This window comes from Hippoglossus hippoglossus, chromosome 21 (assembly GCF_009819705.1).
Source record: "Hippoglossus hippoglossus isolate fHipHip1 chromosome 21, fHipHip1.pri, whole genome shotgun sequence".
NCBI classification, from domain to species: domain Eukaryota; kingdom Metazoa; phylum Chordata; class Actinopteri; order Pleuronectiformes; family Pleuronectidae; genus Hippoglossus; species Hippoglossus hippoglossus.
The window spans coordinates 14020689-14046767 of record NC_047171.1 but is presented as its reverse complement, the minus strand read 5'-3'; the positions used below and the strand labels follow the sequence as shown (position 1 = coordinate 14046767).

At 37.3% G+C, this 26079-nt stretch overlaps 1 protein-coding gene across 7 annotated transcripts; it reads left to right on the top strand.

Annotated features, from left to right (window-relative positions):
• The first annotated feature begins 7181 nt into the window (after window positions 1-7181).
• On the top strand, window positions 7182-25984 carry LOC117755257 (muscleblind-like protein 2a). Of its 7 annotated transcripts, XM_034574904.1 has the most exons (11): window positions 7182-7447; window positions 8777-9085; window positions 10649-10710; window positions 11009-11314; window positions 15681-15845; window positions 16153-16350; window positions 16454-16714; window positions 18146-18199; window positions 18558-18723; window positions 20149-20184; window positions 22221-25984. In XM_034574904.1, the coding sequence occupies exons 4-11, from the start codon at window positions 11141-11143 to the stop codon at window positions 22343-22345; spliced, it is 1179 nt and encodes a 392-aa protein (XP_034430795.1). In that variant the 5' UTR covers window positions 7182-7447; window positions 8777-9085; window positions 10649-10710; window positions 11009-11140; the 3' UTR covers window positions 22346-25984. The 7 variants fall into 7 exon arrangements, with proteins under 7 accessions (XP_034430795.1, XP_034430793.1, XP_034430791.1 ...); XM_034574902.1 differs by lacking the exon at window positions 8777-9085; XM_034574905.1 differs by lacking the exon at window positions 8777-9085 and adding an exon at window positions 20860-20954 and having other exon boundaries at window positions 7200-7447; window positions 10649-11314; window positions 22221-25826.
• Window positions 25985-26079: the final 95 nt, after the last annotated feature.

Below are 26079 nucleotides of genomic sequence, written 5' to 3'. Positions count from 1 at the left end.
AATTAAGATTTTATTTTTTAAGTTATTATGACTTATTTTCATTAAATTAGGACTTTATTCTCAATTACGACTTTATTCTGGACATCTCCAAAAAGTTGTCTTCAATATGGCCCTAATAATTTGTCGTACGGTTCACATGCTATTCATGCAACATCGTCTTTTAAGTGTGGTTAAACTACATTCCTGAGCATTTTAATTAAGAATTTAACCTTAAAAAAACCTTCATATTATCAGGACTGTGTGGGTGGGGTTTAATCAGAGCTGTTCAGTGGTGCACAACCTACTCAGATCCTTTAGTTAAGCAAAAGCACCAGAACAACAACTGTGGGGTTTGCAGTAATGGAGGCAGATAATAGCAGTGAAGAAATGTCATTAAATGTACTTACTTTTAGTGTTTCATAGCAGGGTGGGAGGGAGGTGGAAACCCAAAGAACAATCATCCAAACTCAGAGGGCAAATAACAGGAATGGGTAATAAACTGAAACGTAAAGAAACTCCAGGGAACGACTACACTGAGCCACTGAGCTGAACAAGAAACAAATATAAAAACCGACAAAGACGACTGAGGAGCTCCGCAGACACTTAATGCTCAATGATGCTGAAGATAATTAAACACAGGTAGAACACATGAGGGCTGGGCAGGCAATCACACAGGAGGGAAACCAGACAAAGACAGGAAGTAAAGCAACAGATCGACACATAAGGAAAGAAACTTCAAAGTAGAACAGGAACTGACAAATCCAAGCTGAACTATAAATCCACAAATCCAAACCCTCAAACTCAAGGAAATATAAAGTCCAACAAAATGAAATGAAAGTTCAAAGCCCGTGAAATTGCAAAAACAAGGCCCGACATGAAGTCCAGCATTGGAGCAGATCCTGACAGAAATATATAAATGCTAATGCTGTTATGGGTAAATGTTCTGTATTACCACTGTAGAGATATAGAAGCATTGAAATCAACTAATGTGAAACAATTTTTCTTTAAATAACAAGCCAAAACATATTGGGAACCACTGGTTAAATCTCACCAAAGTGTAAACGTAGTGTGGTAAAAAGAAAAAATCTTCTTTAAATGTAGTGGATTAGAAATTTAACGTAGCCTACGTGATTAAATGTATGGAATTGAATTGAATTGGTATTGGTGTCTTGGCCAAAAGGGGGCAGAACAGAGCCATCATTAATGTTATTACTAAAAACCTTTGCTTTAATAACTAGTAATATGTCTGCCTGTTATTATACTGCTACTTTTTCTTAGCCAAAGAATCTGAATACTTCTATAATCAGATATGCAGTGTTTTGAATGTACTGCTAATTCGATTTCTATTTTAAAATGGCAGTCGCCTAAAGGCCACTTGTTTTTGGACATTTCTTTAAATAAACTGTGTGATAAGCTCCTCTGTGACAGATGCCATGAGCAGTACAAGAGCTGTATGGCTACTAATGAAACACTTCTTCTTGTGTTGTAAATGTGTTATACAGTAGTGTGTGTGTGTGTGCGCGTGTGTGTGTGTCTGTGTGTGTGTGTGTGTGTGTCGTGAGCACTAACAAAGTTTAAATGTTGTGTAAATGAAGGGATGAATAAAATGTTGCATGTGGGATCATTGTGTTATTAAAATCATTGACTGTGCATTAATTCATTGCCTTTGCATCAACAACGATGTGCAGATAGGAAACTCACTTTAAACTCACTCATTTTAAGGGTGCTTGTGAATAATTAATTTGTAGAGGTCAGGGTCTATTTCCCACCTTTGCTTTACCTGTCATCCCTTTCTGCTTATTGCATATCTGAGCACAGAAAATAAATTTAAACTGCTCCAAAAAAAATTACAAATAAAATGAGAGCATTCTTTCAAAATCCAGGCTTTTTTTATTTCTGTGATTTCAAAAATATTTGCTTCACCTAAAAGGCTTTCTACCAAGTACAAACTCTCCGATTGTGGTGTAAATAATACAATGAATAAAAACAAACATGCATTCTCACGCGTACTTATACTGCCATTCCCGGGAAACTGTGGCAAAGGAGCAATTTAATAAATATCTACTGCCACTCCATGAAAGCGCGTCTCTCTGTGAAGCTGATTTATCTGTATTCATTTCTTTATTCCTATGATTTTAACTGTTGCTATAGAATGGCTTTGCCTGATGGAAACTACCAGTATTACCAACACCTCAGTGATAATAAGTGGAAGAGAGCTTTCTTGGTGTAAGAATTTCTATGTACATGTTAAAAGTCTTGTGATGAAATGAAAAAGGCCTTTTGGCCTGTAATATTTAATCTGCCATTTTTCTTGTTTGACCTGATAAAAAAAAGAGTGAATTCTGCTTAAGATATCAGAAATAAAAGCATTGAATGGTCATGACATCCTGATGTGTGTTGCTTTTATTTTCTCAGTCAAGTTATTTACTGTATATAGACAGTTCGATTAAAAAAAGAAGCAAATGCTCACATGCTGGACTAGATTCTGTTGGAAGATAGTCAAGATAGATCTATCTGCTCTGTCCGCTTATCTGGGAGGGGGAGGATGGAATCTGTCCCAGCATTCATTGGGAAAAACACAGGGGAGGACATCAGTCTATCAATACATCTGGTAAATATTACACTAAGGTATATATATATATATACATATACATACATATTTTTAACCAAAACATTTAGGCGTATATATAGATTCAACTGGTCAGAATATTAATGCTGTATTGATCTTTGTTTTATTTATTTAAAATATTTTGGTTTATAGTTATTCTAATTATTCCCTTCTTTTTAAGAGCTCCGATTTTATTTCTGGGTGTCATAATCTATGGTGTTTGGAGTGTGTGTGCATTTTCTTCTTGTCTATGTTGACATGGCAATAAATAATTTAATTTAATTTAATTTAAAGTTTTAATAGCAAGCAAAAAAGCCACTGATGAATTAGCAGGGATGAATTTATCTCCCCCTATGAGATATTTCAAACACAGACAAAAGTGCTTTTAGAATCATACAAAAAGTTTTCAAAGTTACTCAATGACAATATCAACTGAGTAGATCGTGTAATATTCTGACTTTCACCATATTTTAGACCATGTGCGATCTATACAAGGAAAGATTTAATCAATAGTCCTGTACAGTGTAATAAACTTTCTGTTTCATCTGCCAGCCAATTAAAAGAAAATTAATCCTCTATAACACTACTTTGCTTTTAATTTTTCATCTCGTAAAAGGTCAAGAAGTAATTAACACAACGTATGTTCACTCAGAAATAGCAAACTCTGGTGCACATTCATCTGAATAATATAATTTCTTCTCATGTGAGGAAGGTTAGATGGTATATGGGCCTTTTACACAGATATTTTCACCTATTTCAATTCATGTAAACGATAATAATCAATAAACACAAATTCACTATGGACAAGTGGAAGGGATCTGAGGCACCCAAGAAGGTGGTTAGTTAAAAAACCTTTGAAGTCTCATGGCCTCTGAATCATCATATGATCAATGCAGACACGTAAGCAGTCACAGGATCAGTGCAGACAGTCAGATGACGGATCATATGCAAATAAATCAATACATGCACATCATCTTACATCTTATGATTACTGAGATACCTAATACATACTGATAAAAAAAAAGTTTTAGAAAGGATCAGATGCCTAAAACACAATTACAGAAAAGGAGAGAAATCAAGTTCCCCATGTAAACCAGGGTATTGCGTTGCTCAGTGTATACAACCAGAATGATTCCCTCTGGACCAGCTTTTTGTGTCTGTTTCCTCCCTATTGAGACAAAGTCTATATCTGATATCTTTACCCGCACTAGTATTACCACGGTAAGCTTCTTTGTGATGACATTCAAGACATTCGCTCTAATCGCCAACGATTTCTTGAGAGAAAGTAACATGGGGCAGTAAAATCGTAAAAAGACGTTTACTGTCGATTAGCTAAACTTTTCATGTCACACATATTGTTGTTTCGCCCTGAAAAGCAATGAAATGTAGCAAACTAAATGTTATTGTTATGAGATCATTGATTTGGGCTTAAACAAGTGCCACAATATTGCCAGAAAGTAACATTAACACCCTTTCACCATTAAACCTAAATGGTCCAGTGCTCATCATGAAGACAATTTGGTGTTTTGTGAGACACAGTTAACATTACAGCTCGGTATCTTCTGACACACAGAGCCGTCTGTTCCCCCTCAGGTTGTACAGTATGGATGGCTGGCTCAGCATTTCAGTCGGCGACTGCACAAAATCCTTTCCAGATGGTACGCAGACTATCATCTGCGATGTTTAACCGCAGGATGTGTGTAATGACTTGATTTAAAGAAAATAAAACAGCCGCACTGCTCGAAGACAGTGCTCCACTTTCTGAGCTTCTATTGTCAGCACAAGATCTGGGGCCTGATACCAAACACTGGTACACAAAAGGAAAATGTGATTTAAAACATTTAGTACCAACGTCGTTTTCAGCAGTGATTCAGGACTGCACTATTCAGATATGAAGGGATAAGAATTATGATGTTTTTAGTCTTCAATAAAACAACCCCAAAAAATGAAAGGGGTATAAAGACATCACTAGATCATATCTATTTATTTTTGGATCACAATAATGTTAGTACAATTGTGTGACTTTTAATAGATAATAAAAAGCAAAAGTATGTGGTTTGCTTTTACTGATGTTCACTGCATTCAATGAATCTGGCTCGGTCGAACGTCTCCTCTGCCACAGTGGAGAGGTCAGATCAGAGAATATTAAAGCAGGACTCTGGAATCAATAATGAAGTGTATGGATTCTCATGCAGGTCGTCTACTTACCCACAATGCACGCCTGCGGTGAGGTCAGGACGTGATAGTGCTTGAATCAGAAAAGTTGCCGACAACTCCATCATGTTGACGTTTGTGAGATTGTGAACGTCATAATTTAGAGAACACTGACATCTACTGGAGGTAACATAGAGTTGCTACTTTTCTTGTCTCACCTGGTTAATCTGGTTAAACTGGTTAAACTGTTTCCTGTTTAAACAGTTACATTTTGTAGATGGTCTAAGAAAATCTCATTCAAATCTTTTGTAATTTTTCACCACTTTATGTTGCTCTCAATAATTAATAATTAATCATGATAATAATTAATTGTGCTATTGGTGCTGTGTGTTGTATATAATACAAGATACAGTTTTAGAATTCCAGTAATTCCAAAAAGTTTCAACATTTTTGTTTTATAATTATGAAAAGGAAAAGTTCAGTTCATAATTCTTTGTTATTTATAGAGTGACAAACTTTAAATTGAACTTAAAATGACTTCCCAAAACAAGTGACAAGGAAAAGCACAGCAGTAAATATTGAAAGCATTTCTTATTGATATAAAATACACAGTTTAGTCCAAGAGATGGTTTTGAAGATTTAGATGATTGTGTGAGGCATCGCAATATAAAGAACGCAGACATTGACTAAAGATGCCCAGTTGGGGAGCGATGCCACTTAAATGGACAGTAAATAACAAACTGTGGGAACAACAAACAGCATGAAGGTCAACGGAATGAAAGCCTTCTCTTTGTTCTTATATCTGACTCAGTCTGACAGTGACATTTCCCTCAAAGGGATTCAAATGGTGACCTTTCCATGTGGCCCTCGATGCCACGTCTCCGGTCTGACAGGTCAGATGAATCTCGTCTGTTGTTGGAAGAAACCACGAGAAACTTAGAAGAGGCACTGAATCAATTAGTCAAAACTGTGTGTGTGTGTGTGTGTGTGTGTGTGTGTGTGTGTGTGTGTGTGTGTGTGTGTGTGTGTGTGTGTGTGTGTTTTGTTTATTTTTTTTAAACTTCATTGACAATTTTGATTATTCACCAGTTGCTGAAGAAAACAGTCACAATGTTGTTTATTTACTAAATTACTCAACTAAATGACTAATGTACTGCACATTTCCTGCTGAATAAACATCCAAAGTATTCACGTTTTTGAATGTGTGTGGAAGCTTTCACTTTTCTCTGCTGGAGCTAGAAAGAGCTGCTGCCACCATCCTCAGCACAAAGAAATCTTTGTATGAGGTTTGTTTGCTATTTAGGTGGAGTATGACCATCACAACAACAGAATTCATTGACAGGCTTCTTATCCTTTTCTCTGCTTTGATGTGTGGTTTTGATGTTATATGTATGTAAATGCTCTCCCTGTACCAATTTTGCACAAAATAATAATAATACAATATAATATGACAGTGGTAAGTGTATTTATATAGCACTCTTAAACACAAACAAGCTTATACACAAAGTTATTTCCTAAAATCAGACAGCTTTAACACCAAACAATACATTGATACATGGATGTATAATGTTGTTATCCAAAATAGAATATAATAAGATGTCAAATTAATTTACATTAAATTAAACTTGTTTAACAAGATGGAATCGGGATATTATGTTGCCACAGGGAAAAGATTCTCCATTAGGGCAAATAAAGGACATGGAAAAAAACTGCTAGCCATGCAACTGACGCAGGATACTCTGTAATGTAAGGCACTTTGACATTGTGTTATTTTTCATCTTTATATTCAGATGAATGTTATTAAACATATCCCTCTTTTTTCCTCCTCCCTCTCCTTTCCTCTCTGTCCTCTGCCTGACGTTACCTGGGTTAGCAGCATCCCTCTTACTTGACCTTGAGCAGCGATGACACTCGGCCATCGTTAGTCTGTTCGATTCTTATATCACACACATCAAACGTTTTTACCCTCACAAATTCTTCCACGATCATTATTTCTCATACAGACGGTTGCATTTTTATGCCATATATGTGGCATATTTCCTCATCTATACTGCAAATGCCTGGGCTGAAAATGGACTTATCTGTGTCGAATCTATTTTAACACATTTGATTTATCTCATCCGATGTTTACATTTGTGTGTGAAAGCGTGTTGTCATTAAAATAATCCAGAAAATCTCACACGCTTTTATTGCTGTTCCCTTGGTAACAAGCAAACCCTTGCCCTCTTAGCCTACTGGCATTCGTGTGGATCGTACCACTTTGCGTCTGTCGGAGGGGGGTGGGGCGTTAGGAGATACCATTATAAAACCTCGTTTTTTAGTCACTGGGACGTTCATCTCTATTTAATCAGTCTAATATTTGAGTGATAATCAATAAATGTTAGTATAATTGTGGTGTTTCTGATTATTGACAGTCTTACGGTGCTCGGTCGACCCAGGTGCACCCCCTCGTCGCATCCGACTGACGGAGGTACAGTAAGCTGTCAGAAGCTTGTTGCTTAAATCTGTGCAGTGACACAAAGTCCGGAGGAAACAACCAGCGTTAAATCTGTGAACGAGTGGAAACTAAAGTGCGGTTGAGTCCATCTCTCCCGGGGACACTTGACACCCCGTTGTCCGCAGCTCCAGCGCGGTGCCGCCGCCGCCGCGTCGTCCCTGCCCGAGCTGCTGCTGCTGCGTGATCGCCGTCTCCTCCGGGATGATGAGGTAAGCAGGTGCACTCCTCGGCTAACAGTCATGCTAACACGGGCTAATAAACGTTACCGTTCGCGTACGGTCAGATGTTAGCCCGTGACAGCTGCGTGCGTCCGGCCGCGCTAGCTAGCTGCGTGGTCGTGGGTTAGCCTAGCCGAGGTAGCCCGGCGATGAGAAGGCGAAATAAGGGACTGAAAACCCGAGCGACTGTACCAGCTACCATCAAGCTAAAGTGCCAGGTACACACACTGTCGTAGTTCATTAGCATTGGTGCAGCAAGTATTCATGATGTGCCTACAGAGAACATCTCGTGCTGCTCTGGGAAGAGGCTCCATTACAAGTAAAAGTACTGTGTCAGAAGTAAAAGTACTCCAAGCAAATAAAAGTCTCCTGGGACTTTTACATTTTAATGTCATTATTTTATTATTACTCTATCATTACAGCAGCATTTTACTGTTGCCATGGATTCAGGTGGGGATTTATACCCAGTTAGTTTATGTGTAATTACAAAGTCATGGTGATGCACGGTGTGGATTCTCTTCTAGATTCATTATCTGGTTGGTGAAAAGTTATTTAAAATTGTCATCAAGGCATTTGTCAATTTATATTTATTGTTTTTATTTTGTTAATATTTTCTGTCAGAAGACTTCATTCTTTCTTTATTTGTATGTACTGTTGGGTAGTTTTATCTGAGTAGAAATATAAAGTGGTATTGAAAGAAAAATACTCAAGTAAAGTGAAAGTACCTTAAATTTGTACTAAATAATTAGAGTACTAAATTAGTTTATTTTTAAAAATGTTCCTGTATTTGTATGTACTGTTGGGTAGTTGTATCTGTAATCAAGCTTCATATTTAGTCTTTATCTGGTTTTAATGCAAAAGTAAAGTAACTAGTAGCTATTAGATAAATGTCGTGGAGTAAAGAGTAGAAATATTGAAAGAAAATACTCAAGTAAAGTAAGTATCTTAATTTTGTACTAAATATTCAAAGTACTAAATTAGTTTTATATCAGAAACATATAGAATACAACAATAATGTTTTGTGGATATTGTATCTATTACCGGTCATGCAAAATTAAAATTTTCCTTTCCACATCCCCTATCGTCCTTTTAAAGTCTTAAGCATGTGCATCTGTCAATATAATGAAATAAACTGCTTTCAACTATATTTCTAGTACTAGTAAATCTTTTCCACTTCAAGCAACATAAACTAAGCTCTGCAACAGGAGGCTATCGTCTGAGCTGAATTTAGAAAATTGTATTACATGTTACTACAACATATTTCTCCATTATACTACACATTTCTCTTCACTGACACCAGCCATGACTTTCTCCAAGCAGTGCAGCCAGCATTCACTGAGTACAACAGCTTCTGGTTTTCTATTGGCCAGTTTCTGACAGGGAGGGTCCTCCCGGAGGCCGGCACCCAGGCAGGAAGGGGGGTGGCTGGAAATGTTTCAGCCACAGTTGGACAGACTGTTTTTCACTGTTGTGAAGAGAAGATCTTTGCTAACTGAATCCTCGGGACAGATAGGAGGATACAGGCTGTTCTTGCTGTCAACATCTTCCCAAACGAGCTTCCTTTAAAGTTGTAGCTCTGTCGTAGATGTGTGGAACAGAACTTCTTTAGTGCTGCATGTCGTGGGAGAGGTAGGTTTTCCTGCTCCGTTTCCTTGCTTGCGCCTAAAGGAATTTGCTGCAGTAATGCCACGGGATAGCATGCAGCAAGGCTCTGAGGCTGCTACAGTGGGCGATCTGGGTCAACAAAAGCAGAGTTTATTCTAAATCTCTGCCTTTTGACTTCTTGTACATTCGTAGGCTTTGCTTATTGCTCTCATTTGAGACACATTTCAGCTCACAGACACACACACACACAGAGGTTTATCCAGCTCATGGGTTTACTACCTTTTCTGCCTGCTCAGCAACTTCCTGTGTGTTTTCCCACTTAGTATACATGTCTGAGTGTCCTGTCCTGTGTTCAACTCCCAACACTGTGTGTTTAAGCTTGGCTGTGCTTCACACAACCTACATGTGTGTGTTACCGTAGCACTTTAGCACCAAGTGTTCATGTCCTGCTGTTTGCAAACTGAGGGTCGCAGTGTATTTGAGAATAGACAGTGGTGAGAGGAAGTACATAATTAATAGAATAAAATATTAAGATTGAATATAGTTTTGCCTGGCATTCTATTTTAGTGAATACTGATCAACCAATGTTGTTAGCATAACCCACATCTAATTGTTCTATGGATTTGAGCTGTGGAAATGTTAATTTCCTCTTATTGATTTAATTGATTACCATGACACCCCCCCAGCCACACCTCCCCAACCAGCAGCACAGTTGCTTTGTTTGTGTCAGGCATTTTTATTGAAGCAAGGCTTGGAAAAATACTATTATTTTTTGTGCTGATTCAAACTAGTGTTAAATTTATTGTTAGGCTGCAACCATCACTATTTTTACACAATTCATAATAATCAGTAGAGTTGTTCTGATACCATTTTTCCCTGCGCGATACCGATTCTGGACTTTTTGTATCAACTAATACAAATTATCGATCTGATAATGATGCATTTAAAGAAAATAACTTGTATTACGTATTTTAACAGCTATATGCTACTTACCCTGTATGGAAGTGATGAATAATATCATTGTTGTATGTCCTGGCTCAAGTTAAATGCTTTGACCTTCTTTTACTTTCTAGTTTCAGTGATAAAAGTAACACAAATAAATAAATCTAGGAATACACAACAATTACTTCCTTTTAATTAGCATGAAATATTGGCTGACATTAGCTAGCTCTGGCTAACGCGACACCACCAGAAATCACTTCTTCTTTGCCTCTTAAAAAAACAGTATGATACTTGCTAGTGGCAGTACAGCACAACTGCTATTTTGAAGTAGAGAAGAATTTCTTTAATGAGATGTTGGATGATTTGTTGCAACTTAAGTCCAGTGACTTGGTAAATTACTGATTTTATAAAGGAAATTATAATTTCCAGGGACAGGCTGAATAAAACTACTATAGCTTTATTACTGTTGCTCTCTAAATGGTTATGCATTTGTCTCTTGAGAGTCTGAAATGACTACGTATAACTTGACTAATTCCACAGTCACATGTGTTAAAGAATGAAAAGTCCAACAGCAGAATAATAATACTTAAATGATACTGTTGATTTTGGTACAATCTTTGTAATATGTATGTTTTTGTCTTTCAGATCACCAATAGAAAGTGCCTTTGAGAAGATATCCCCAACTTGAAGTTGATCTGTGTACATTGGTCTGTGTCTATGCTGTTTTTAAGACCAGACTCAAGCACCAGCACAGGATACCTCAGCTGCAAGCACTTCACCACCACTTTGCACAGTTTTAGCACCTGATATTTAGCTAAAATAGAGCCATAATTGTGAATTATGACCTGAGAATGACTAAAGGAACAAGTCTACATTAAATTTCACTCACTTGACTGATATTTATGGGCAATACACACTTGAAGTTGACATAAAAAAAAGAAAACACAACTACCATTATTTCCCATTGATGGGTGATTTCTCGGCTATCTCATCTTTCTGTTCCAGCTGATGGAGGACTCACCAGGTTGTCTTAAAACAGGACTTTGTTCATACGGTCAACCTACAGCTTTCAGTGCATGAGGCGCACAACAACAAGATTGACTTTTAAAATTTAATGCACTAGTAAAACCTTTGGACATGGCGTTGAACCTCTCTTCAGTAAGAGACACAAAATGGCTAACTCTGGAGGTGTGTCGGCAGTTTCAGCGGGGAAACTGTTCTCGTAGGGATGACGAATGCAAATTTGCTCACCCGCCGAAGAGCTGCCAAGTTGAAAATGGTCGCGTTATCGCCTGCTTTGACTCGCTGAAGGTAAGAAATATTGCACATGTGATTATCTGTGACAGCTTAATGATCCTTGACTGAATGTATGAAAATGTTGCCCATATATAAGGAGTAGGAGTAGGAAACTTTACAAACCCTGTAAAATGAAGAATGTAATTTTACATGATGGGAAAGGTACTGTGACCTAAATTGCCCTTGGTGTGTGTGTGTGTGTGTGTGTGTGTGTGTGTGTGTGTGTGTGTGTGTGTGTGTGTGTGTGTGTGTGTGTGTGTGTGTGTGTGTGTGTGTGTGTGTGTGTGTGTGTGTGTGTGTGTGTGTGTGTGTGTGTGTGTGTGTGTGTGTGTGTGTGTGTGTGAGAGAGTGAGAGAGTGTGTGTGAGAGATATAATGGGATGACTTCAGACATTGCTTTTCTACATGTTACTTTATGTGAAGAAAAAGGCAGACGCTACACCCAGACAATTTACAGCACACACAAACCAGTGTTTTAAGAAAGGTGGAACTGAATTATGTCAGTTCAGATGTATTGCTCAGGACCAATTCAAGTCCAGTGTCAAGCGCAACGTTTTATGGAGATACTTAAGAAACCAGTGAGCGATCTGTTCGCACGGACAGGCACATTTTTAACTAGCTAGTAAAAGTAGATCCGGCTTCCAGTTGGATTTCAGCCAGTTTATTAGCCTGTTTGCTCAGTCGTCCTGTGTGAGGCCAGGGTTGACTTAATCCACTCTCACACATTCACCATCACAACACAATACAGCTTTGCCCCCAGGATTGTTGTCATGCTGAGTCATTGTCTTGTCTCCTCACTGTTGGCAGTTAAAACACAGCTTGTCTGTGCCCCAGTGGTCAAGAGCCTGGAAGTATCAACACGAAGAGCATCCGTATTCCGTTATCAAAAAACAACATTTATCATTCATCTTGCATGTTGTTCAGTAGATTATTGAGAAGAAGCAATAAGTTTAAGGCTAAAGTTTTAGCACAGACTGCTGTATGAAAATATAAATTACGTGCTGTATCTTGTGCAGTCACCAGATCCCAACCTAATTCATCACCGATACCAAATCTCATGAAAGAATATCTTTCAGAACGGTGTTTGTGCCTCCAGTAGAATCCAGAGAATCTATTTCAGGGTGCACTCGAGCTGGTAGCATGTGATGATCCAAAACCTTACTAAGACACTTCATGCTGGTTTTTCCTTTAATTTGTCACCTGTCTGCAGGTCATTTCAGATGTTAACTAGACCTGGAGATCACAAAACACTCTGACTCTCCATGTTAAAGAAAGTGAAACAGTGTTTCACTACAGACATTTTTACTTCTGACATCTACAGTATTTTAATCCATAGTGGTACCATGCACTGCATTGCTTTGGTCATAAATAAAGCTCATACTGTACATAAGATGGTTCCATTTATTGGGTGTTGGATCAGTAATCATGTTGAATTATTAAATGTATTGCCACATATGACAAAAAAAGCAGCAGATCTGCGTACGATTAGCCATTTTAAGTCTTAAAGTCATTTTAATGATAAATCGATTAACAAAATAGTTTTGGATTATTTTTATGTTGACTGACAAATCAATTAAACAACTACCTAGAATCACATATTGGGAGTGGAAAGAATAGGTCAGCAACCTAATGAGTAGCTGTTGTGTCCCAGGTCTTCTTAAAGAACAGGTTTTTGTCAAATCTACTTTTATCCTGTCAGCTACTAACTCGGCATTATTCTTTATGTACAGTATTAAAAGACAAATTGAGCTCATTGGCCAAATTGTGCATTCTAAACAATTGTTGTTTTCCTCTTACTTTGCTGTTTTGGCTTCTCCATTGATGACATTAGCTTTAGAGTTAATTTTATTATAGCAAAGTATGTGCACATGCTGTTGTAACAAGTATCTCATGACTCAAGAAAAAAAATCAGCTGAGACGGGAAGGCACACGCGAAGTATGTTGACAGCTCCTTTTTTTTTTAAAGTGGAGCTGTTTCCTCTGCTTTCTTTTAAAGGGGTTACACTCTGTACAGGTTGCCCTTTTAGCTCCACTTCACAAAACTAATTATATTAAAAACTGAGAAAACACAGTCTCCATACCATGTGACATATGAAGCCATTGCCAGTATGTACATTAGAAATGGTTTCTGTTGACAGTGTATTTTCTCATAAAGAGTAATGAGATATTGATAACAGTCAAAGCCACATTGGCTGAAGATAATTAAGATGAATCTCTTGGGACAAATGCAAATGAGATGAAATTAAATGAGTTGACTTAAAGGATTTGAATATGTAGGCTGAAGGAAGTTGACCACTCATTAGGCTAATAATGTTGGTATCTTCATTTTAAAGTCTAAAAAGAGAGAACGAGTTAGGTTTAATCATCAGATTATTGAAGTATCAAACAAACCAACAATGGATTCTCACAGCTGACAACCTCAGGGATGTCTTATGTAGCCAGTCATTAACTTCTCTCATTACAGCCACAGTGTAGTCATAAAGATGGCACAGGGAATCGATAAGTGACTGGTCCTCATCTCAGTCATGCTCTTTAAAGACCAAAACATTTGCTGCCAATATATAAAATGATATAGTATATAACTACACTAAAATAACACCCTAAACATACTTTAACCCAAGTTACCTGTACTATAATTAATTTGCCATAAACATTATATTTTTCAGTCCTAAATATTTTTGAAAGTGCAGATATTGATTTCTTATTTACAAAAATAGACAATTGGCTGGGGCACTTCAATATGTGGTCATATGCAATAATAATTCTCCTTAAGATGTGCCCTAAACTTGAGTCCGCCTATGGCAAATCAAATGCATTGGACAGTTTAGAAAAGCACCAAAAATCAAGCAATGAAGTCAAAGAAACTCTCTGCAGACCTCTGTTATAGAATTGTGGTAAGGCACAAGTCAGGGTGAGGGTATAAAACCATCCCTTAAGCTTTGACCAGCTCAGTGACCCCAATAATCAAATTAGTAGAAGTTTGGAACCACCATGACATGACATGACATGACATGACATGCAGAACTCAAAAGCACTGTCTGAAAACATTTGGCACTGTTTATGTGCTGGCTAATACCATCCCTGCAGTGAAACATGGTGGTGGAAGCATTATGCTGTGGGGGGCTTCTTGTTGGCAGGGACAGGTAAACTGAGGGCAAGATTAATGAAGCAAAATAGAAACTAGAAGGGCTGGGAGAGCACATTAAAGTGAAAAACAAATTCCTGAATCTGCCTTTTTATCGAGATTTGCTCCAAATTGAATTGGTTCTTTCTTCAGTCATGCACAAACCCTTCCACAAAATTTCACGGAAGATCGCCTAGTAGTTTACGTGTAATCCTGCTAAATATAAACAAACAGACGAATATTGACTAACCGTAACAAGTCCATGTGGGAAACCTGCTCCAAAGTGCACACAACCTCAGATCTGTGCAATGGTTCACATTTTAGAACCAAAACATTGTGACGCTTACAGCCAAGACAGAGCTGGAGTGGCTTGGGGACAAATCTCCGACTGTCCTTGAACAACAGTGCCAAAGGCTTAAGCCCCACAGAACATCTGAGGAGGGACCTGATTATGGCAGCTCAGAGACTCTTCGCATCCAATCTGACAGAGCTTGAGACGATCTGCCAGAAAGAATGAGAGATAAACTGCTCAAATCCAGGTGTGCAAAGCTTGTAGAGACTTACCCAAGAAGACTTAAAGCGGTGATTGCAGCCAAAGAGTATTGATTTAATGGTCTTCTGTTAATGAAAGATTCCGGTTTTAGATTTTCATTAAATAGCTAAAACATTTTTGGAAGTGTCTCTTTGCTTTGTCAATAAGGCTTATGAAAAGTAGAAAATGTGATTTCATCTATTTAAAAGTAAATTTATAAGTAACATGTATAAAAACTGAAGGAAATCCACTGGAGGTGTTTTCGGACAAGCCACACTATAAGCAAAGTGGTGTGCATGCTTGATGCAGCTTTTCTAGCCGCAGCATTCAGTGCTGTGCAGAAGGATTTTATTCTAGCGCAATCGCATCATGTAGATAAGCACATTGATGACTCCACTGACACTGTAGATGTGTGCGAGGAATCTGAGTGGGAGTGGAGTGCAGGAAAAAAAGACCATGATGATTAATACTGCAGGAGAAATTTTGCCTTGAAGCTCTTCTCGGTGTTCCTGGTGCTGGAGTAGCCTTTAGCTTCCAACAGTTCTGTTGTCCCATTAAAAAAAATCCTTTTGAACCATGTAACGAGACACTTTTAATGACTCTGTGACTTTTTTGGTTAAGTTGATAAAAAGTTTTTTTTCCCCTCTGTTTCAAGGAGTCACTGTAACATTATGTCCGTCTCGATCTTGAGTCTTCCTAATGCTTTTGTATTTGCTCTGAATCCAGGGCCGATGCTCAAGAGAAAACTGCAAGTACCTTCATCCACCTTCGCACTTAAAAACCCAGTTAGAGATAAATGGGCGCAACAATTTAATCCAGCAGAAGACTGCAGCTGCTGTACTCGCCCAACAGATGCAGCTTGTGATGCCTGGACCTAGTCTGCAGCCTGTGGTAAGGTCCTAATGCACCAATTTTACCAGGTATATGCAAATGTTTTAAACATGGGTAAAACCCCTAAAAAAGGGCAATTGACTCTTTTCCCATTGCTAGTAGAGGAGTTTTCCTTTTTGTTTTTTATCACATTTGTGGCATCTTGCAGGATATGAAGAAAAAATTGCTCGTTCCCAAGATGTAAAAAACAACAAGTACACAAACATCATGGCTTTTTAAGCCTTAACGCCCCGAAGGTCAATGAACATCTCACTTGTAATATATTAAATCTTCCCTGAAAGCCTGTTTTTTTTTTCCTGTTACACAGGGACTTGGCACAAATTCCGGTCTTGGTTATGGTTCATACATGACACCATTGAGCCATGGAATGAGCCTGGTTCCCTCAGACATCCTCCAAAACACCTCAGTTCTTGTTCCCGGGAGTCAACCTTTGACAGTCCACAGTTCCTCTTCTTCCTCCTCTTCCTCTCCCTCACAGAAGCTGCAGCGTTCAGACAAACTAGAGGTAAAATTAAGCACCATATGAAATTCCTAATTAAAGATATCAGTACTTATCCAGGTAATAACCTTATCTGGCCTAATCTAATAACCTTATCTGGCCTAATCAGGTCTGTCGTGAGTTTCAGCGGGGGAACTGTGCGAGAGGGGAGACAGATTGCCGCTTTGCTCACCCCAGCGACAGTCCCATGATTGACACCACTGACAACACTGTCACTGTTTGCATGGACTATATCAAGAGCCGCTGCTCCCGGGAGAAGTGCAAGTATTTTCACCCGCCTGCACACTTGCAGGCCAAAATCAAGTCCAGTCAACAACAACAAGTCAGTCAGTCAGCCGTCGCAGCCCAGGCCGCAGCTGCAGCAGCCGCGGTAAGACACCGAATTTTCCCTCTGAAAAGTCCTTTCATTTGAAAGAAATACAATGACCATTTTTCATAGCAGACATTATCTCTTGCCACAGTGATAACATTAGTATTGTGCCTTTCCTACTGTGATAACATGTTTTCTTTGGCAAAATGTTAACTAAATTTGCTATCAGCAGTTAGATGAATATCTACTACTGAATTAATTTAATACTGAAGAAATCTGAAGACCAGATCAATTTTAGGGTATATTTATATATTTTAGTAATAAATGGAAAACCTTCACTTTATCTCTCTCTCATTGAATATTTAAGAACATACGGCTGTTTTAATCCGGTGTTTACAAACGCTACAAATGTAAATCACAACACATTGATATTAAGGATGGGATTAGTTGAAATTCAGATTAATGATGGGCTTTGTCCCTTTATTAAAAGACCCGTCAATCAAATTGAAACCAGTAGCAGGCTTGCATTGTTTAGTTTTTGTAGTGGAGATGTCGTTTTGATTTACATTTCAATGATTGTGTCTTTAAACAGGCCCATTGAAAGCGGTTCATTGTAGTTAATAGAGAAAAGTATTGATGAACATTTTTATACTGTACTATACAGTATGTATAATAGGTTTTGTATAGACATAGAGGAAGCCTCTGCCAGTAAGATTATTGATCCTTGTGACTAACTCTCATAAAACCAGGACATTTTTCATTTAACAATGAATACAATTGTATTACATTCTTCCTATAAGGTTTAAAAAAACAATTTATGTATTTTAAAATCATGATTGTGTGCATTGTTGACCTGATTGCATCTAGAGCCTGACCGATATGGATTTTCTAAGATTCCTAAAATGATGTTATCAAATCCTTATGACAAAGACATTTCTATTGAGGCTTGATATCTCACAGTTTAACCAAATACAAAAATAAACAAAAAGAAAAAAAAAAACAAATTCAACCAAATATATAGAACTTGAATTAAGAAAATATATCATATTTTTTTATATTTAGATTTCAAATTTCAACATCCAACCGATAAATCAGTCAGGCTGTAATTGCATCATGGTAGTCATAGTGTTTTGATTATAATATAAAGTCCTGATCAAGTATAACAAGTTGATCAATATACAATGTAAACAGTGTACAGGACTGTACCATATCATTGTAAGTGTTGGTTGCCATAGCTGCCAATTCTGCTCAACTACTAATTCAGAAATCTTAAGTTAGTGTTTCCTTTAATTGATTATTTTGTTTACTGTGCATGCATATTGTGTTTTATGTGGTATACTACATTCAGATTATTTTGTTTTGTTTTCCCCTTCTCACCTATCCACAATGCTGTCCCCCATGATGCACCTCTGCTTGCTGTTACCTGTATGTTAATACGCTTGAATCCCATTGGCCCACTGCCATCATGTGCTCGCTGCCTGCTATTAAAAGACTCAGTCGACTGCCAAAGCAATGAAGCGACCCCTCGAGGCAACTGTAGACCTGGTATTTTCACCTTTTGCTTTGCATGTAGCTGTTAATTGTACTGTAAAAAAACTTTTAATTTTTGTCACTGTGGCCTCTTCAAGTTTCATGTAGTCTTTGTGTAGACAGTCAACATCAGTATCTTTAAGTGCTTAAGTTGTTAAATCTTGGTGAATACATTATTCCATTCATATTCTGTATTCTACAACTATGCCTTATTATTTTTTCCATCTTGTAATAACAGCCACCTTTATTGTTTATTCATGTAGTTGTATTTGTGAATACTAAATATTAAGGGTGTGTAAAATGTAGCTGAATAGAGAGAGACTGGAATTGTGGGAGATTTTGGTGTTTGAAGTCTGCTCTTGTCCCTTTTCAGGCCTTTCCCCACAGTATCCTGCAATCCCTACCAAAGAGACAAGCCCTAGAGAAGAGCGGCTGGGTCAGCTCTCTCCTTAGCCCCAGTTTTTTGCACTACCATCAGGCTCTGGCCAATGCGCAGATGCAGCAGATGCAGCAGCCTACGACAGCATTTTACCCCACAGGTAATTGTTACACAGGTCATGGATTCATACAACCTTCCATTTTAAATTACATCTATATCCATGCTGCAGAAGGACACTGCTCATAAGGAGGTGGAACACATTATTATCCATAGATATTTGTAATTATATAAGACGGGTCATTTTATTTTATTTCACTTCAGGTTGCCTTGTAAAAACTGGCAAGGGAAAACAGATGAAAATGACCTTATAAAGCTAAATGTATATATTACAGTATTTCATCTATTGATCCACTGGCACTTTACCTAAATAAACCAGAGCCATATCCAAAAATAAATTAACTTCAGCCTAATGCTATAGAACTTTTTCACAGCAGACATTTTGGCTTGTCATAGCATAAAAAGAAGAGGTGTAACTTACATTGAGAAAAGGCTCTGTCCCAGTAAGCTTTAGCAGTGCATGCAGCAGTCACACCACAAAGTCACTCATCCATGTGAAATAGTTGAGACCAGATGCTTGGTGATTTTGCGAGTACTTGTAGGGTACTGGTGAACTGCTGTGGCTGAAGGGCCAACTGTTAACTCGCTAGCCCAGCTAGTCTGAGAGAATTTCTTTCAATTTTCTCTCTCAGGTTTTTTACTTTTCCTCTTCCACTTTGTTCACCACTGTACACCTATGTCATTACTAAAATTTGATTGAAGAGGGTAACAAAAGCTCTCTGAACAAGCAGTCGGTTAGTTAACATGTCAGCTCATTAGGTTATTCGCAAACATGACGATAACTTCACACACAATGTTTAATCATTGACTTCAATCTGTCTCCAAATCATTTTTCCACTGTGGAAAAGGTAAATGTCACTGGTGCAACACCGCCAATAAGATATGATAGCTTACTCTATTTTGGACCCTCGGTCCGCTTTAGGTCAGCACTGTCAAGATAGCTTGCCATTGATCGATGGCACAAATTTGCATGTCAAAGATCACTAAATGTTCCTGATGATTCATTTCCGCCCTTCAAACTCTTTTGGCAGAATTAGATTTTGCATTGATTGGGTTTAAATCCTGGTGTATCCAGGCGCATACGGTGAATCAACACGCACAAAAACAGGAACCTGAAAAGTAAATTCAGCCATATTGTTATGACAAATACAAATGTCTGCTGTAAAAAGGCTCTTGGTGAAATATTTCTTATACTATACAATGAAGTAATCAATTGCATTTCTAGAAAAAAATCCTACTATCCTTGGAGTAAGTTGAAAAAATTTAAATGTATCAGGTCTTCAGCTTCAAATGTAGAGTTCGTGATGCAAATACTGTCTGTTTGATTTCACCTGCGACTTTCTGAAAACATTATTGTCCTTCACTAAACTAAGATGTATTTATGTGGACTCTATGTGACTTTCTATCATATTGATATGTGTTTATCTCACTAAAGTAAATCTTCTCTCTCCATTTCATTCTCACACAGGGTCTGTCTTTTGCATGGCTCCACATAACAGCATGGGTAGGTGCCTTCCCTCATTTTCATAAACTATGTCTCACAGTCAATGGGAAACAAGCACAGTTACTGTTTGCGAAAGATGTTCTTGTTGTTATATTATAGGAAAAGAAAAAGATTAAATCAGGATTCAACTATCAGGAGCCCACATTTAAAAATTTGACTTTCTCTCTGTAAATATTTCTAATAAATGTTTGCTTGTAAAATGAATCCCAGTTATTCCAAATTTTGAAAGCAGTTTGCAAATTTAAGCATTTCAGTGGATTTTTTGGGGGAGAATTTCCACTCATGGATTAGGAAATTTGATCAGCATCCCTGAGATTCAATTTAATGATTTTTTTTCATACTCTATAATGTTTTTCATCATTTAAACCTTCTAAATGTTATATAAAACCCACTTTGCTCCTGTTTGGTGGCATCGCAGTACACGCTTTCTTTCGGGCTGTCTTAGTATGGACAGATTTCCTAATTGTATCTTTTATCGGCCCTCCTTTTGTGTTCTCCCCTGCTGTCTCGCTTTTTCTGTTTGATCGTATGCCATCTGCTGGTCTAACCCAATGATGGCTTGCTGCTAATTTCATTTTATATATGCTTGGCAAGAGAGAGTGAAAAACATTGCTATGGTTACCATAATGCTCCACCTCCCTTTTCATTGCTTTCATGGTTCCCTTCCTGAAAAAGTCCCCATGATGTACAGTGCTACGCCTGCTACTGTCTCTGCAGCAACTACTCCCGCCACAAGTGTCCCCTACGCAGCAACAGCAACAGCCAATCAGGTTTGCTCCTTTTTAAAGCTTTCTTTCATAAAACCTTGAGCTCTGAATAAGCGCTTCATCTTTGAATCAAGGGAGTTGCTTCGTCGCCATAGCGCTGCCCTGCTTGCATCGCCTGTCATTAAGCTTCATTTACCTGTGGACCTTCAGTAGAACTACTAGGCTGCATCTCACCCTCTCCCCTCACGACAAACAGCTCTTATATAAAGGTCTTCCATCTGCAAATACTGTTTTTTTGCACATCTTCTTTACTGCATGTTTTTTGCTTTGTTGGTTATTGGTGTCTTTTTCATTGCTGTGATAATATTAAGTGAACGGCAAATGCTTACAACACAATTGAAGTAGGGTCCTGTTACACTAGTTTTATTAATTAGTTAATCTGGAGTTTCACAATGAGAAACCTTTTCAGTATTGTGGTGCGACATTATTTAGATTTTATGTTTTGGCCTCGGCTGCTCAGAGTAAAGTATTTGATGGTTTTGATGGAAGAGTTTGTAGCGGAGTCAGTTACTATACGTTTACATGGACTCCAATATTTCAACTAATGACCTCTTTCTGAATAAGAGGTTATTTCAATCATGATGTTTACGTGCATTCATTGCTTATAGAATATTCCATTCATATTCCTATTTACATGTTAGAGAGCACAGTCTGATTATGACTCTTGTCAACATTATGTCCTACTACCTTTTTACACTCAAACCTAGTGTATGATGTTATACAGTGATTTGAGACGTATACATTTCTACATAATGTGAATAAGGTTATAGTATTCTCGTAATCTGGTTAATATCTGAATATTGATGTCCATGTAAACGTATCTATTGTAAAATATTTGGTCTTCAAAAACAATCATCTTTATTTTGTTGATCACCTTGCTTCCTCAACTTATATTTTTGTTATTGTGCATGTAGTTTCATAACATGTACAAAAATGTATGTTGTGGAGCTGAGCGTAACTCAAGAAGAAAAAAACTATATAATGACAATGGTACGAATATTTTGTTTTGAATTAATAATGCAGCCATAAAAGAAATAAAGTCAAAAAGAGTTTCAATTTAAAGTAAAGTTAAGGGTGATTTAGGACAAATACCACAAGTTTAAGGTGTGTAGGTTTTAATTTCATCTAATCTTATCATTTTCTATCCATTCTGACAGGAAATCATGATGAGAACTTTATGATCCTTGTCATGTAACCATGTAGCCATTTGGCCCAGGTCTGTGTTTATTGTGTGAAACTGATAATGTTTGTCTTTTCCCCTTGAAACAGATCATCCTCAAGTAACCACCAGAAACAGGAGTCAGTGCCATGTTGCTGCTGTTAAAGGTCCCAAACAGCCGATCTGTAAATACTCTGTGAACGCCACACACCACACACAACAAGCTGCATGCTGATAAACATCACTGGTGGAAAACTTGTAGACTCAACTTTAATCTATGGTAATAAATGACGTAAGGATTACTAGGATTATACTCTGCTAGATAAATGTCACAGAAGATTATTGTATGTGCATGCCTTTGCACCTGAATTAACATGCATCCTCAGTAATGTGCAGAACATCCTGGTTCCTATTTCCCAAACCAATTCTGACATGGTCAGAGGGGCGTTCAGCATCTTAATGAGCTGAAATCCACCGTGTCTCAAATTCTCTTATCACAGCCTCATGAATAAAAATGAGCTTTTCTTGACTAAGTCAAACAGGAAACAGATGGAAACCAGACCAACATTTATTTCACTCACAAGTGTAAGTTACACTAAGAGTGTACGAGTTGAGCATTGCACATCTAATCTGAGATCAGTTTTCAGTGTGTCCACAGAACATGTTAATGCCAGGTGTAATGGGGACCTATATTGGAGCTTGTTTAAATTCTATCAACATATATTTCTTATTTGAATGTCTCATATAACCTAAGTTTTTTCACATAAATGATTGTTTATCTAGTGCCAGATTTCATTATTCTAAGCTTACTCATAAAAAGCACTTATTTTAACTTTAAACTCAAATGTACAAATTTCATTGGACAGCAGGCTGTGGGGGTAGTCGGTCTGTGTTTTTTCCCTAGTTATCCCCAGAAAGCAGGATCAGTGCTCCACCTCCTGGTGTGCCTTTGCATTGCATATACTGTACATAATATTTGTTGGTAGGAAGTAAAGCAGCAGTAATTCAAACTGTTAATTTCCCCCACCTTTTGTTATCCAAAAAAAAGAAAAAACTTTGTGGATTATTGGGCAACGTGATGGTCGACTCATTGATGTATCCGGGTGGTGGTTTTCTCTTCTCGGGCAGGTCTCACAAAGATAGTCTTTGACTCTGTCTCAATTAGATCAAACTTATAACTTAATATATTCAGACTTCAGATTGATCCTTGATTCTTTGTTGTACAAAGCTGTTTGGTTATTTGCTGTAGGAAGTGGGACTAATTGGGCAAATTAAGATCTTTCATGAGGTTCCTGTATTGTTCTGTTCAGCTTGAAAATCTTTTGTTTTGTGAAAGACTTTCTCAGTTACGGGACATTTTACCGGGAATGTTCAGTGAAGACTGTAACACTAAGTGAACAAAGACACGTATAATAGTATAACATGTCAATGCAGCGCAGCAGAGATGAGCTACTGTGGCTCCTTAACGGATTCAGAACCTCTGTTAACTTATCACTCGGGTTTAGAAAAGCTTCCATGAGCAAAACCCTTCTTATTACTCCACAACATTACAAGAAAACCTCAAATTTTTGTCCTGACAAAGGTTTCAGTGTCATTAAGCTCATGTGGGCTGGGACCTTGTATGTGCGTGACACAAAATATAACTCATGCTACAAACCAGTCTGATAGATCTTTGTGAAACCAGCCCCTGGCTTGAAGACGAGCCTCCACAGCCATTATAGTTAACTCAGTAACGGGGTGTGTGAGTACTGTGTGACTCCTGTGATCCTATAACGTTTGAGTTGAATGGTGTGTGAGCTGTTAGTCTTAATATGACAGTCAGCTGTCAGTACTGTATTATTTGAAATTTACAAGTGCCTAATGAATTCTGCATGCAATTACATCAAAGCATATTTAAAAAGGGTTTGTGTGGAAAAACTGTTCAATTAAATCTACTCAACGTAACTCACAGTTAGGAAGAAATATTTAGCGATGCCATGTCAGTGCATTAGTATGTTGTGTGTGCACCTGTTTAGATTTAGTCTTTCAAATCATTTTCACTTTTGTGAAATTCACTCCAATGTGTATGTACTGTATGTACAATGTATACGAATGAATATTCAGCTTACCTTTTATTTTGTTTCACATTTAAGATGATTAAGTACTGTTGAACTAGTTAAATGCACACAGTAAAATACTTTATGTAGTAAAGTAGAATTTAAGTGAGTAAACATTTTGGTGACGCGTAGTTGTGTATGAGTGGAACCACAATATGCAATTGGCTGTCTTTGTTTAAAACTCAGAGCAAACCGAGGTGGCGTCATGTCTGGTTAAGTGAAAAACAAAACTGATGTTAAAAATAGTTTTCACTCATATATGTATGTTCTCTTGAACATCTTTTATATAAGTTTTAGCTCCCTGTTTTGCCGTGTGTGAAAATATCAACCTTTTATTTTAATGCTATCCGACGTCTTTTCAAGTTTAAATGTGTGTGTACACGTGTGATTAACTCAGACAATCCACCAAGAGAAACTGCATTTGTTGACATTTTTCATTATGTATTTTCATTGTGAAAATGTACACATTATTGGATATGAATATATGGAGTATACTTGCATACAGTATTTTACTAGTTTAACCTTAGCTAAGAACACATTTAAAATGTATTCACTTCTATTTTACGATGAATGTAATTTATTAAAGTGACGTTAGCGCTGCCGCAGGTTCCTCAAAGGGCCGTGATCTGTTGTTTTAGCCTTTGAAAAGTCGTCTCTGTTGAGGGATGAGATGTTGGAGCAAAGAGTAGCTTCAGACGTTTCATCCTTGTCACTGCCTTGTCACCTGTGAGGGAAAACCAACCTTTGTACGATCGAGGCAATGGAATAGTTTTTATGTACAAGAGTGTATCGTTCGTACCACATTTGACAAACTTGTTCTCTGTTTGTTCACTCCTCACAATAACACATTAGATTGTACTGTCAGATATTTGACTTTATTAAGCCATGGTGAAACACTGTAAGTGAGCCAGTGCATAAAGAAATAATCCGAATTTATTTGTTTTACATAGTTTCCTCTGTATGTGAACATCTTAAAAAAATAATCCACAGCAGATTGAACTACATTGTTTTAAACTTTTTTTCTATAAACATATATATATATATATATATATGATTACTTTCAAAGTTTAGGTTGTCATTAGACAGATAGTTTCCCTAATTTATTATATAAAAGGCATATTTCTGAATGTTTGTTTCATGTTTTGGCAAAAAGCTTGAATGTCACTATACACCTGCATATGGAGGTTGTTATGATATTTTGATCACCTAGTCTAAATTAAATGGACAGTAAGAATGTTTGGTCTGACTGACTGACAGAAACATTTGTCTTAAGCACTTTGTCGACAGTCAGATGACTGAGAAGACATGCTTTTTGTGAACTTTGCCTTATCTTAGAACCTGTTCCTAAGTTTGCATTTGTTCAGTAATTGTGAGTTCAATATTGTTGAGTAACTAAAACCAATTTGTGAAATTGTCGCTACGTGTTTTTTTTATTTTTTATTTAAGGCCACAATGAAAGATTGTAAAAACAAACCTTAACACTAGCCTGAAGCTTGATGCTAATAAGACTAAATTGCTTTAAGGTTATTTTCAAATTTAACAGATTTCTGATGAAGCCAGTGTTATTTGATTACATTCTGGCCTGAATATAAACTTTCCCTCTTTTTTTTTTATGCTTTTGAAAATTATTGTGAAAATAATTTTATTTGTGCATAATTAAGCATTTCATGTGGATAGTTTTGTTCATGTAAATGAAAATTGTGTAAAATCTAATATTGCAAACAAATAAATAAATAAATAAATGTCATGTACATTCAATGCTGTCAGTTATGTTTTTTTATTTTGTATTGTGTATTTATTTTGAATACATTTAATGCCAGACGCATTCTCAGACCCCAAAAAGAGATTTGCATATTCTATGAATTTTTTTGTT